Source organism: Crinia signifera, chromosome 6 (assembly GCF_055691185.1).
Source record: "Crinia signifera chromosome 6, ASM5569118v1, whole genome shotgun sequence".
NCBI lineage: Eukaryota > Metazoa > Chordata > Amphibia > Anura > Myobatrachidae > Crinia > Crinia signifera.
The window spans coordinates 255,414,021-255,429,605 of record NC_139222.1 but is presented as its reverse complement, the minus strand read 5'-3'; the positions used below and the strand labels follow the sequence as shown (position 1 = coordinate 255,429,605).

The following is a 15,585-nucleotide window of genomic DNA, read 5'->3' as shown; positions in this document are numbered from 1 at the left end:
CACTAACTTCCAATGACAGTTCATGAAATGTAAAATATGTGTTTGTTCCCCTTTGTAAGATATAGCAAAATCGGTACTTATATGTTAGTTGGGCGCCCACTATAGTTAATACGCTCATACCCCCACTATCCATGTCAGCATGGAGTTGATTTTATATAGTGTGGTGAGTGCAGCGAGCCACCAAGCCCGAAGCGTGGTGAAAACTAAGCAAATAGCAGAGTGGACACCCAACTAACATATAAGTACCACAAAAACATTTCCTTGATCATGCTGAAACTTGTGGTTATATAAAGGGATTCAGTATGAAATCCCGGCGGTCGGGATCCCGGCGTTCAAAATCCCGACGCCAGAATCCTGACCGCCGAAATCCCGACAAGGGGGGGTCGTGGATCGCCCCCCCTTGCGGGCTCGCTGCGCTCGCCACGCAGCGGGCCCGGTGCCTCGCTACGCTCGCCACGCTAATTTATTCTCCCTCCAGGGGTGTCGTGGACACCCACGGAGGGAGAAAGTGTCGGGATTTCGGCGGTCGGGATTCCGGCGTCGGGATTCTGAACGCCGGGATCCCGACCGCAGGGATTTTAACTGCATCCATATTAAGGTTGCCATATGTTAATATTGCAAATATTTAAAAAATTAGATATTTATCATGGCCGAAGGATCTTGAGGACCCACCTCAGGTTCTGATTCAGGCGAGACTGGGGCGGGACGCCCTTGGAACTTGGCAGGTTGGAAGTACGACCTCTGCATATATTTTGGGCAGTGGGTTTTGGCGAATACTCCAAAGCGAGGGCGCGGAGTCTAACTGCCCAGCGGTCTTCTCCAGGGACCCCCTCAAGGAAGTTTGGTTTTCGCTGCGTCTGGACAGCAGGTCGCGGCCCCTCACTCGGAGCACCCACGGATGCCCTAGATGGAGCGGGCGGAATGAGCCGCTCAGGTTAGGGATCGGGAAAGGAGGAGGGAGGTCTTATACCCCTTTTACACCGCCGAAAAATCCGGGTCAGCGGCGGGTCAGACCCGGATCCTCGGCGGTGTAAATGGGGGGTATCCGTGTCCATTTACACGGGTCCTCTACCCAGGTCCTGACCTGGGTAGAACACGGATGGGACCCGTGTAAATGGCGGTGTAAATGGTCCCGCTGCGGGTCCAGGCACCCGCAGCGGGTCCACAGCGTGCAGCGCTGGGGAAGCTGTCCCCAGGTGCTGCGGGAGGAGGGGGGTCCCTGCGGCTACTGAGTGGAGATGGGGTACCTGTCAGCGGCCAGCCTGACACGGCGCTGCCACTGCTGTATCTCCCCCGCTGCTGTATCTCTTGCGGCGGATGGCGGTGTCGGCGGTCCCTGTCGGCGGTCCCTCTGGCGCAGGGGAAAAGACCCTATGATTGCCGGCGCTGCCGCTGCTGTATCTCCCCCCCGCGGCCGCTCCTTGCGGCGGATGGACAGTCAGTGTCGGCGGTCTCTCTGGCGCAGGGGAAATAGTACTATTTCCCCTGCGCCAGAGGGACCGCCGACACTGACTGTCCATCCGCCGCAAGGACCGGCCGCCGGGGGGAGATACAGCAGCGGCAGCGCCGGCAATCATAGGGTCTTTTCCCCTGCGCCAGAGGGACCGCCGACACTGACCGCCGAGGGACCGCCGACACCGCCATCTGCCGCAAGAGATACAGCAGCGGGGGAGATACAGCAGTGGCAGCGCCGTGTCAGGCTGGCCGCTGACAGGTACCCCATCTCCACTCAGTAGCCGCAGGGACCCCCCTCCTCCCGCAGCACCCGGGGACAGCTTCCCCCCTCTACCCCCACAGCACCCGGGGACAGCTTCCCCCCTCTACCCCCTCCAAGCTATATAGATAGATCTATATAGATCTATATATATATAGCTATATAGATCTATATATATATATATATATATATATATATCTATATATATATATATATATATATATAGATATATATATATCTATATATATATATATCTATATATATATATATATATATATATATATATAGATATATCTATATAGATATATATATCTATATAGATATGTATATCTATATAGATATATATATCTATATAGATATATATATATATATCTATAGATATATATATATATATAGAAATACAGTATGGACCTCGTTTTGCGCTAACAATAATCTGCTGCTGCTCCGATAGGACTCCCCTGTTAGTGGGAGTCAAACAAGAGATTTAGAAAGGGGGGGTTTCTATTGGAGAGCGCTGATTAGTGTACCACCTAGTTACTTCAATGCAACATACAATACTGATACAATTTTTGTAATGACAGTTGATCTTTGTCCCTTTTCCGAATAAGACGTGCCAATCTGTTCAAGGTATAAAAAAATTCTTTATTGAAACCCAACGCGTTTCGTCAGAACGACTTCATCAGGGGTTAAAACTATAGGTGGTACAGAAAGAAAAAAGGGATGTACTAATCAGTTATGAATTTCATCATCTTGTTTATCCAAATGGCAGATACAACTTTTAATTCGAGATACATACCAATAAGATTCTCAAGTATGTGGTTTGGTCAACTTTTAGTACTCGTACAAGATAAAATCTAAAATCATTAAAATAACCATAAATTACAATTTTGGACAAAAGCAACACGAAGAGCAAGCAAGAGGGTGAAAAAAAGGAAAAAGAGAGGCTGGCGTTCAGTCCAGACTACATACCCATATATGGGGTTTGGGCCGATATACAAGTTTAGTAACAAGATGTAGGTGTGGATCCACGGATAATATAGGAGGTTAAGGTCTGCAAGTAATTAGATTTAATTAAATTTAATTAATCTAAGGCCCATATTATTAATATTCAAATGAGTTATTTTTATTAAAACCTACCCCTGTTAGGAAGGTTCAGGGGGAAGATTCCGTAAAGTTTAGATGATATCTGGTCTGTGGATGCTGGAGGTACTGGTTGTGATCTTGGGTAACCATATATAAATTAGTCAATTAGGAATAACATTTGTAATTGGGATGGGATAGATCATCTTATACAATTTTTACCCACCAGTAGTGTTTGACTCCGTTATGTAAACGCAGGATCTATTTAGTAGATAATTTTTGTTTTGAAGATGATTCTGAATAACAAAATATGGTATCAATTAGTCAATATGGTATCAATTAGTCAATGGGTCAGTTTTTTAACCAATTGTGTCAGACATACCGATTATAAGGTGCATTAACGTGCAGAATTCTTGTGGTCCAGTATGAATGAATATGGTCCTTTAATTGTAGGATCACTCCATTTCTATATAACAATTATGACAATTACCACAATGAATAATTTCAAATGAAGAGGGGGGGGGGGGGGCGCGGATAAAATGATTAGGTACCAATATGTGTGATGGAAAAAGGCTCCACCAGCCTTACATAGATGAGATATAACGATTGTCAGGAAATGTAAAAACTCAATCTAAAAATAAAAATAAATGAATTTTTTCATTTTTTAACTTGGCAAGGGAATATAGGCCACTATTCAAGGTAGAAGGGGTAGATATAAACATACCGTGTTAACGTAGGATAATTAATTCCCACCAGACAGAGGGAGCACTTGTTTCCTCAAGAAATTCTCCTAAAAAAATGGATATGTTGGTGATTCACCTTAAACCATTTTTTAGGGGAGAGGGATGATATACTTTTTAATAATAAATTTTCCAATACATTTGCTTGCACTTTTACATCCTTTGAGATTTTTTCATATAAATAACATTTGGGAAAAAAAGGGCAATCTAATTAAAGTTGCCTTTTTTTTTACATAAGTCAAATTTAAACTATGCATTTATTTGTGCTTTTACATTATTTAAAATGTGCATATAAGTTCATAGACAATATATTACAATCTGTTACAAGATGTTACTCAAACAAAGTAACTACAAGGATTACAAAGATACAGACTCACCACAATGTAGCACTTTTCAAGAGCTCCTTCACTGGCTGGTAGTGATTGCCTAGTGAATACTGAAGCCTATATATAGGGAAAAGCACCCAGGTTTACTTCCGGTATTAATAATTATCAATTTGAGGCTAATGGTCTATTTAAACAGTACCTATGTTATAGGGCTAGTAGATCAGTTCTAATTCACTATGCCCCATCGGTGAAAATAAATATTCTATAAGCATTTGTGCCAATATCGCTATCTCTAAAGTGGTGGAACGCACGCCAGCTCGTGTGCGTTCCACCTGTCCACTTCCTGTCTGGGCGGATGTTTGTTGGGGCGCAGCTCAGATCGCTGTCCTCATTTTTTACATTTTAACTATTAGCTGTAATAGCGCGATCCTCGCAGTGAGTGCGCTTGGATCGCTATCATAGAATATATCTATGGTACTAATGGTGTATAATAATTAACTTATATGTGTCAGTAGTGTAGGTTTACTATGTGTGCATCGTTAAATCCTTCCCCGTTTCTCTCTAGTATATAGTTCCCTATAGTCAAACTGAGTGAATTTTTAATGTGTGTGTTTAATTGTTTCCCCGCTATTCCCTGCTTAATGGTTCCTAGTGCAAATACTATAACAGCGTTCACTATTTATACTATTCAATTAAATAACGTGCAATATGTTCAAAATAGTTTCTATATTTATATTAAGTATTATAATAACACTAAATGATTTCTATATTTATTTATATTATATTAAGTATTATATCAATCATAGTGGAATTATTGGAGTTGTGTTAATTAATTACTTCCCCGCAATTCCCAGCTTAAGGGGAGAGTGACTATTCTATGTACTAAACTAGATTGTGTCAAAATGTGTTAATTTTCTTTATTAATTCTAAATGTATTAATTTTTCATTGATTCTATTGAGTGACTATATGTGGATACTATTTATGTTATATTCGATGGTCCCCTAATAAAGGGTACTCTGATGTGAATAGGTGATCATATGATGTTATTTTAATTTTTAATTTTTTATTTTTTATTTTAATATTTTAATATTCCCGTGGGTTTCCTTAAATAGGAATTACTTGTGGATACACCAGTTGAGCCATATCTTTGGAATGTACAATTCAAAGTAGTATCACCCCTGTACAATGTTATAATATACAAAAATATTACACACTATACAGATGTCTTAGGGTATGTTCTTCATTAATATTCAATATATCAACATTTTGGAGAATACAAAAAGAGACGAAAATAATAATAATAATAATAATAATGACGTAGGGAAGGGAGGGGGGGGCTAAAAAACCCTTCCATATGGGGGCATACTTTAATTTTACTTGTTTTTACATGTTTTAACATTGTGGGACAAGTTTTTTAGGAACCTGGTTAGTTAGAAGATGGTATCACAGTATCTTACAAAAATGAGACTATGTCTATGTTCTCGTTAAATCCTTTTGGGATCAACGAGTCTAACACATAGATCCAATAACTTTCCTGTTTGGCCAACTTCAGTTCTCGGTCTCCACCTCTTGGATCTATTTTAATATGCTCAATTATTGTGAAACTGAAATTGTCTTTTTCTATTTTAGAATTGTGCTTTTCAAGGAAATGTCTTGAGAGACTATGCAGCATGAATTTATTTTTAATATTCCGCATATGTTCTTGTATGCGAATTTTTAATGGTCTTTTGGTTTTTCCTATATATACCAAGCCACATCCACAGACGATTTTGTAGACTACATATGTGGTTAGGCATGTACAACTGGCATTCAATTTGTAGTTTTTATGTATACTTGTTTTGTGGCTGAACGACTTTTTGTCCATGTATCTGCAACAAATGCATTTGTTGCAAGGTATGCAGCGATTGAGTGTGCTTAGAAAGATCTGATTCTCCGGGGGTTTTGGAGCTATGTCTCTGAGTTTGCTCGGAGCCAAAATACTTTTCAAGTTGGTAGCTCTTCGAAATGTCACAAGCGGTTTTTTAGGGAGGGTGGGTCCCAATATTGGGTCCTTTAATAGGATATCCCAATGTCTTTCCAACACTTTTTTGACTTGGATGTTCTCTCTATTAAACTGTGTAACAAATGGTCTAACTTTGTTATCTGAGAGGTTTTTCATGCCTCGTGTATTGCTTATCAGATCTTCTCTCTTCCGATTATAAGCTTTACATTGTGCTTCTTTTAGTTTCAGAGGGTTATATCCTCTTTCGATGAATCTTTTTTCAAGGGTTTCAGACTGGCTCCAATAGTCAGCGTCGCTGCTGCAGTTTTTTCTCAATCGAAGGAATTGGGTGTATGGGACATCTTCCTTCCATCTTTGTAAATGGCAGCTTGTTTGTGGAATAAAGCTATTCGCATCGACCTCCTTGAAATAGGTCTTAGTCGTGATCTTTTGTCCTGGTATGCCCATTAGTACCAGGTCGAGGAAGTCCATGGTTTCTTTATTCATCTTAAATGTGAATTTGAAGCCAAACAGGTTGTTATGTAAGTGAGCCATAAAGCTGTCAATTTCTGATGGGTCACCCTGCCAGATCAGTAGTAGGTCGTCTATGTAACGTTGATAGAATCCTATTTTTGGATAAAATTCGGACTGGTAGATAAGCTGCTCCTCCCACACGGCCATCACCAGATTGGCATAAGATGGTACAAATTTTGTACCCATAGCGGTTCCATGGGTTTGGCGATAGAACTTCCCTCCAAATTCAAAATAGTTATGGGTAAGGATATAGCGGATACTGTCTAAAATGAACTTGCTCATTTTTGATGTGACCGTTGTATCTTCTGTTAGGATCTTTCTGATGGCTTCCACCCCACTTGTATGCGGTATTGAAGGATAAAGTGATTCAACATCGATTGTTAACCAAAACATATTATCTGTCCAAACCTTATCTTTAAGTTTTGATAAAACGCTGGTGGAATCTTTTAGATGTGATTGATTCTTCAAGACGTACGGTTGTATCTTCAAGTCTATGAAGTGTGAAAGGTTGGAAGAGACAGAATCAATGCCTGCTACAATCGGTCTTCTATTTGAACATATTGCACGTTATTTAATTGAATAGTATAAATAGTGAACGCTGTTATAGTATTTGCACTAGGAACCATTAAGCAGGGAATAGCGGGGAAACAATTAAACACACACATTAAAAATTCACTCAGTTTGGCTATAGGGAACTATATACTAGAGAGAAACGGGGAAGGATTTAACGATGCACACATAGTAAACCTACACTACTGACACATATAAGTTAATTATTACACACCATTAGTACCATAGATATATTCTATGATAGCGATCCAAGCGCACTCACTGCGAGGATCGCGCTATTACAGCTAATAGTTAAAATGTAAAAAATGAGGACAGCAATCTGAGCTGCGCCCCAACAAACATCCGCCCAGACAGGAAGTGGACAGGTGGAACGCACATGAGCTGGCGTGCGTTCCACCACTTTAGAGATAGCGATATTGGCACAAATGCTTATAGAATATTTATTTTCACCGATGGGGCATAGTGAATTAGAACTGATCTACTAGCCCTATAACATAGGTACTGTTTAAATAGACCATTAGCCTCAAATTGATAATTATTAATACCGGAAGTAAACCTGGGTGCTTTTCCCTATATATAGGCTTCAGTATTCACTAGGCAATCACTACCAGCCAGTGAAGGAGCTCTTGAAAAGTGCTACATTGTGGTGAGTCTGTATCTTTGTAATCCTTGTAGTTACTTTGTTTGAGTAACATCTTGTAACAGATTGTAATATATTGTCTATGAACTTATATGCACATTTTAAATAATGTAAAAGCACAAATAAATGCATAGTTTAAATTTGACTTATGTAAAGAAAATGGTAACTTTAATTAGATTGCCCTTTTTTTCCCAAATGTTATTTATATGAAAAAATCTCAAAGGATGTAAAAGTGCAAGCAAATGTATTGGAAAATTTATTATTAAAAAGTATATCATCCCTCTCCCCTAAAAAATGGTTTAAGGTGAATCACCAACATATCCATTTTTTTAGGAGAATTTCTTGAGGAAACAAGTGCTCCCTCTGTCTGGTGGGAATTAATTATCCTACGTTAACACGGTATGTTTATATCTACCCCTTCTACCTTGAATAGTGGCCTATATTCCCTTGCCAAGTTAAAAAATGAAAAAATTCATTTATTTTTATTTTTAGATTGAGTTTTTACATTTCCTGACAATCGTTATATCTCATCTATGTAAGGCTGGTGGAGCCTTTTTCCATCACACATATTGGTACGTAATCATTTTATCCGCGCCCCCCCCCCCCCCTCTTCATTTGAAATTATTCATTGTGGTAATTGTCATAATTGTTATATAGAAATGGAGTGATCCTACAATTAAAGGACCATATTCATTCATACTGGACCACAAGAATTCTGCACGTTAATGCACCTTATAATCGGTATGTCTGACACAATTGGTTAAAAAACTGACCCATTGACTAATTGATACCATATTGACTAATTGATACCATATTTTGTTATTCAGAATCATCTTCAAAACAAAAATTATCTACTAAATAGATCCTGCGTTTACATAACGGAGTCAAACACTACTGGTGGGTAAAAATTGTATAAGATGATCTATCCCATCCCAATTACAAATGTTATTCCTAATTGACTAATTTATATATGGTTACCCAAGATCACAACCAGTACCTCCAGCATCCACAGACCAGATATCATCTAAACTTTACGGAATCTTCCCCCTGAACCTTCCTAACAGGGGTAGGTTTTAATAAAAATAACTCATTTGAATATTAATAATATGGGCCTTAGATTAATTAAATTTAATTAAATCTAATTACTTGCAGACCTTAACCTCCTATATTATCCGTGGATCCACACCTACATCTTGTTACTAAGCTTGTATATCGGCCCAAACCCCATATATGGGTATGTAGTCTGGACTGAACGCCAGCCTCTCTTTTTCCTTTTTTTCACCCTCTTGCTTGCTCTTCGTGTTGCTTTTGTCCAAAATTGTAATTTATGGTTATTTTAATGATTTTAGATTTTATCTTGTACGAGTACTAAAAGTTGACCAAACCACATACTTGAGAATCTTATTGGTATGTATCTCAAATTAAAAGTTGTATCTGCCATTTGGATAAACAAGATGATGAAATTCATAACTGATTAGTACATCCCTTTTTTCTTTCTGTACCACCTATAGTTTTTACCCCTGATGAAGTCGTTCTGACGAAACGCGTTGGGTTTCAATAAAGAATTTTTTTATACCTTGAACAGATTGGCACGTCTTATTCGGAAAAGGGACAAAGATCAACTGTCATTACAAAAATTGTATCAGTATTGTATGTTGCATTGAAGTAACTAGGTGGTACACTAATCAGCGCTCTCCAATAGAAACCCCCCCTTTCTATATATATATATATATATATATCTATAGATATATATATCTATATATCTATAGATATCTATATATATCTATAGATATCTATATCTATATTTATATATATATATATATATATATATATATATATATATATATCAACAAGGAAAGGCAGGGCTGACCCAGGTTCAGTGTAAATGGTGCAGACCCAGGTCGAAGTGCTGTGTAAATGCAGTATAAAGCAGGGTCAGACCCTTGAAACTCCAGCGTTCAAAGACCAGGGTCAGACCAGGGTTTTTGGTGTAAAAGGGGTATTAGGGAGTACCGGGATGATTGAGGCAATAACTGAGAAGTGGATGACGTAAACCGGAGAATGCTGACGGAGGAACTGACGACTTGACCGGAGTGGCAACTGTAACTGAAAACGGCTCACTTGGCTTAAAGAATAAACGAGAACTGAAAGGACCAAACTTGGTTTAAAGTAAACTGACAACTTGTCCAAAAAGGCGAGGCTTGTAACAGAAGACCGCCGACACGGCTACTGGAGATGACGATGGGACTGAAGTATCAGGATGACAGGAAGGAACAGACTAACACAGAGGAGCAGGAACAGGATCAGAGCTGGGATAGGAGAGCTGGATCTGACAGGAGAGCAGGATCAGCAGAACCACACACAACCAGTGGAGCTGCAGAGAGATGCTGACAGCTGACGAGTTGTTCCAGCACTGAGGCTAAGAGCCTCCTGGAACTTATACCTCAGCCCCAGCAAGGTCCGGCCCCCTAGTGGGGAGAAAGATATCAATTACATGTACTGAATGCCGGTCACGTGACCCGGCAAACATGGCGGCGCCCAGCCCCGGGAGCCGGCGTCTGTGCCGCTGCCGGACCCGCCGACAGACTGGGGAGCCTCCGGACCACCCGCCGCCCGCATCCAGCCAGCCCTGCACTATCACGGCGCCAGGACCGGTGAACGTGGAGGGGTGAGTAGCCGGTGCCGGGCCTGGCACCGCGTCGGATTCTGACAATACTACTGTTGCATTTGTAATACCACAAATCTCCCAACTGTCCCATTTTTGTGGATGTTCCCGTGTCTCGGCCAGGGACGGCAGTGTTCCACAGCGGGGGGCAGTTGGGAGTACCCCCGTCACCCATAAATAGACGCTGTGTGCATGCGGTGAAACCAGGGGCGTGGCCTTGCGAATAAAGGCCACAACCTTCCTGTTAGGCCACACCCTAACATTTTCAGCCACACGCCGGCGTCCCTCCTACTCTCTCCTCAAAGTTGGGAGGTAGGATATCATAGTGTGATAATTGCACCCAGTATTTGTATAAACCCTAGGGGTGCCCAAAAATGCGGGGCATTTCCCCTGATGCTGCTCCCTGCCCACCCAACTTCCTCCCATACCCGTGTGAATGCCTTGGCGAGTGTTATACTCGTGGAAGGCATTGCACATGTGCAAATACATGCATGCCCCCCCCCACCACCACCACCACCACCTGGGATGAATTCCGCCTCATCCGATCAATCTTGAATTAGGCCCAAAGAAGGGAATTTACCAAATCTCGGAGAGAGTAAAGTGAACAGTTGTTTATAGCAGCTGATTAGCTTCTAGCAGAGCCTGTAACATGACTTGGCCATACACCTGACCGGTTTTGTACCAACCAACCACAATGTTCTGGTGAACGTGACAAATGGCTAAAAAATATGGTGAACAGATGCATGGAGAACAGCAGGACAGTAATCCTGTATAATATATTATTCAGACTTTACTACTGTATATAAAAACATGAGACATCGTATTAAGCCCCATACACACTAAGCGACCCTGGCTACCACTGATATATTTAATAATATCTGCATCAGGCTTGGGTAGCCAATATTGAATGTACACACTAAATGATATCGGTAAACATATAGTTTGCGACATCATTGACCTGCATGGCCCGCCGATGGCAGTTGTCTTTAATGATGCATGGGAGTTTCCATTGTTAGGATATTGAGTGCACCCACAAGAGGATATATTAAAAGATAGCATTCAGAAAGCCCTTTCTGAGTGATATAATTTACTATATCCTAGTATGTATGGGCAGGGCCGGATTAGGGTGTGAGGGGGCCCTGGACAAAAAGGTCTGTGGGCCCCCCCCCCCCAGTAGGGTTAACACCCCCCCCCCCATAGGGTTAAACACCCCCCCCCCCTTGCAGATCCCGGCTGTCTTGTGGCTCCTGCTGCTTATAAAAAAAGTGACAATCGGAAAATGACTGCCCCCATACAAAGGACAATGTTTGAGGATGCTAGAGGAGGCCGCCGCCTCTAGCATCCTCAAAAACTGTCCTTCGTATGGGGGCAGCCATTTTCTGAATGTCACTTTTTTGTAAGCAGCAGGAGCCGGGAAAGCCGGGACCCGCAAGACAGTCAGGATCTGCAAGGCAGGAGGTACCGGCCGCATGGGGGGTTCTTAACTACATAGGGGGGAGACCGCACTGCCTGCCACCCGTGACCAGCAGTGGGGTGGCGGGTGGGGGGGCCCCTAGATGTGTGGGGGCCCCGGGGCAACCGCCCCTATCGCCCCGTGGCTAATCCACCACTGTGTATGGGTCTTTAGTGATCGAAACCACTGCACTAATAAAAACATTTCAGCTGTATCTGGGGAAAACCTTTTAACCACTTACTTACTCCTTTGTGCATTTTTTCGCTATTAACATTTTCTCTTTTTAGGGAAGTGTTGTGGAGAAAGCATTGAAGTGTTTGAAGAATGAAGCCCACAGCGTCACATCCCCCTATACCCAGGCTCTCCTGGCCTATGCCTTCGCTCTGGCAGGAGAGACTGAACTAAAACAGGAAACGCTGAAGCATTTGGACAAGACTGCCATAAAGACAGGTATGCAGATTATTTAAGATGTACAGGTCAAGAAATTATTTTTAATTGGCTCTGACTCCGTTTTGGACAAAGGCAAGGTCAAAAGGGGCTGCTGCAGTGTGATAGCCTTCTGCCGCACTTGGCTCCTGTCACAGATAATAAGCTTGCATTACAGACAGCACCATCTCCGGTGATGCTGGACATGCCCCCAGAGTATCAAAAATAAAGGGGACCCTAAGAAGCCACACCCCTTATAACTATGCTACTCCCTGTGATGCCTGTATCAAGTCCATTTAGGTTTCCTGTAAACATATTTTAATCCAGCAATTCTAAACTTGACAATCTTTAATGTTAAAAAAAATATATATTTTCCATTATTATACATTAGTGTTTAGTAAAATGAGCATTGATTTCTCCCATTATTCTTATTTTCTTTGCAAATCTCCATATAGAGGGATATAAGCATTGGGAAACAAACTCATTCAGACACGGAGACATTGAGACATCGGCCTATGTAGTTCTGGCTCTGCTTTCTGAGAAGACACCTGATGAGAAAGATGTTACAGAGAGTGTAGACATCGTCCGTTGGCTTATAACACAGCAAAGACCATGGGGAGGATTCCGCTCATCTCAGGTTATACATCTTAGATACCAAAAAAAAAATGCTAATATCTATCTTACGCTGGTGGTGGAAAACATATATAAGTCTCCAGGTTCAAAATTAACTTTTTGTTCTTCCTCTATGACTTTTGTTAAATTGTGAAAATTCAGAGTACTGAGCACATGCTCTACAAACAGCCTGAAGAAATAGAATAGCTAATGGTGTTGGTAAATATTTTTTACACCCTTTTATATTATTTTAATACCACTGTAATGCAATAAATGGCTTTTGCAGCAATTTATGTGAAAATTGCTCCAAACCCTTGAAATCACATTTTTGAAGTAACCAGATCGCATTTTCCCTTGGGAAATGTGATCTGGATGAATGTATTTATAATTTTTTTTTTTTTTTTTTATTCTGCATTGAGCCCTGTGATAATAATCACAGGTCTCACTGTGATGTCCCTGTCGCTGTACAGCTTTCTCTGCTCTAAGGGAGAGAAAGGTGTGCAGGAACTGGGTCAATCTGATCAGATATGTGTGTTCAACGGACAGCAGCCCACTATACTGCAGCAGATGTCACTGCAACCGGGAACTCTACAGGTGCTCTAGTGAGTATGGATGTGGGCGGCCATGGCATGGGTAGGGGGGTTATCATAACAGTAGGGGGGTGTCAGCAGTGGTACATGGGCATCCAATACTGTGGGTAATCACCAATAGTGCTGCAGAGAGCATTCGCAGGGATAGAGCTCTTGCAAGCTCTGTCCCTACATGTGATAATTGATACGACCATGCATACTGAGTATTGGGCCAATGTCAACACAGCACATCCGCATCTTCAGCTGTGGATGGAGATGCATTGGTGCCTTAGTTACTCATGCTACAACTGGTTGTTTTCTACAGTATGACATATAGATTATACTGTAGGTGACCAACTTTTCGAATTAGTCTTTTTAAATACATGATCATGATCAAAATTTGCATTACTATACAGTAACTTTCACAATAAAGTAAAGGTCCTATACATCAGACAGTCTCTTCCCTGGAATAATTCAGTGATCACAAAAGCCTATCAGTGGCCATTGATCAATGATCCATTGGGGACACGAGGACTTTCTACATTATAATTCCCAGACATGACAATCACAATAATTTTAAATTATGGTGGTCAAATCAGGAAAATGCAACTTGTTGAAAATACCCTGAACTCAGGAATGGGGGGATTGGTGAATCGTATCAATAACATTATAGATGTATGGGACTGTGCTTAGCATTTCAGATGAATTGTAATAAAATATATTACAATAAAAAAAAATCAATTAATGTCAAATCAACCTTATAGGCTTATTTATGGTGCCTAGAGTCTGTTATTGTATTGTATATGTTACGCAAAAACTGGAAAAAAGTACATTAGTATTAAAATATACGGTACTTGTTTCCTAGCACTGCGCCCAGATTTTCTATGTACGCTAACGTAGTGAAATCGCATTTAATCGCATCGCATGGGCCATTTTCGTGACGTGCGATGTGATTTTTTAATGTAATTTATTCACTGCTCTGTATGCCCCAGGGGATCGCATCGCATCTCCCGCAAAATCGCATACGATTTTATAGGGTGTGTGATGCCATTACATTAGCTATAGAATGATATCATTGTATGACATACAATTTTGTTTTACGCACCCCCCCCCCCCCCCCCACTATCCACGCAACCCCGAAGTGTGGCGAGCAGCGTCGGAACGCATCCTCCGACATTTTCATACCCCCACTATCCACGTCGGCGTGGAGTTGATTTTATATAATGTGGCGAGCGCAGCGAGGGGACGCGGATTACTTTACATGTATTACGTATCCGCTCGTGGGGCTCACTACACTCGCCACACTTCAGGCTCGGTGGCTCGCTGCGCTCGCCACACTATATAAAATCAATTCCACGCCGACGTGGATAGTGGTGGTATGAAAACATCAGAGGACGCATTCCGCCGCCCCTGGCGGGGCTCGCTGTGCTCGCCACACTTCGGGGTGGTGTGTATAGTGGGGGGGGGGGGTGCCTAAAACCTCTTGGTATGTCATACAATCATATTATTGTAGAGCAGTGAATAAATTACATTAAAAAATCGCATCGCACGGCACTAAAAGTACCAAATATCTATAAAAATATCTTTATATCTGCATACAAAAGTTTGAATACTGTAGGAAACATACTTAAAATTGTAAAATTAACCAAAATCATGGTACTTGTTTCCTAGCACGGCACCCGTCGTAACAGGTCGTGTACCTTAAGTTAAGGTACTAGACCAATGCGATGGACCTGATTTCCTTTGATTTCCTTCTAAAATATGTTAGTGTGGCGAGCGCAGCGAGCCACCGAGCCCGAAGCGTGGCGAGGGGACGCGTATACCTGTGAAGTTATGCGCGTCCCCTCAGGGGGCTCGCTGCGCTCGCCACGCTTTGGGCTCGGTGGCGCGCTGCGCTCGCCACACTAATCTATTCTCAACTCCACGCCGACGTGGATAGTGGGGGTATGAAAAGGTCGGAGGACGTGTACCGCTACGCTCGCCACGCTTCGGGTTGGCGTCAATCGTGGGGTGGCGTTCACAATGGGGGGCATTTCACCCATCAGGGGGGGTCAAATTGGGGTCTGGGGACAATTTTACATTAAATCCAATGTAAAATCGGGTCCCAGGGACCATTTCACATTGGATCCAATGTAAAAATCGGGACGGTCGCGTCGGTCGCATCGCATGCGATTTGGTCGCATACGATGCGACCGACCCGATTTTTCCGACCCCATCAAAATCGGTGGCGCCGTGCTAGGAAACAAGTACCAAAATCATTATCCAAATTTAGAG

General features: G+C 41.9%; 1 protein-coding gene across 1 annotated transcript in view; it reads left to right on the top strand.

Moving 5' to 3' along the window:
- The window catches only part of LOC146009228 (alpha-2-macroglobulin-like), a 193,172-nt gene that overhangs the window by 164,048 nt on the left and 13,539 nt on the right, over positions 1-15,585 (top strand). The window contains exons 28-29 of the mRNA XM_083149390.1: positions 11,992-12,154; positions 12,586-12,767. Coding sequence (XP_083005516.1) covers positions 11,992-12,154; positions 12,586-12,767 — 345 coding nt within the window. The remainder of the gene's footprint in view (positions 1-11,991; positions 12,155-12,585; positions 12,768-15,585) is intronic.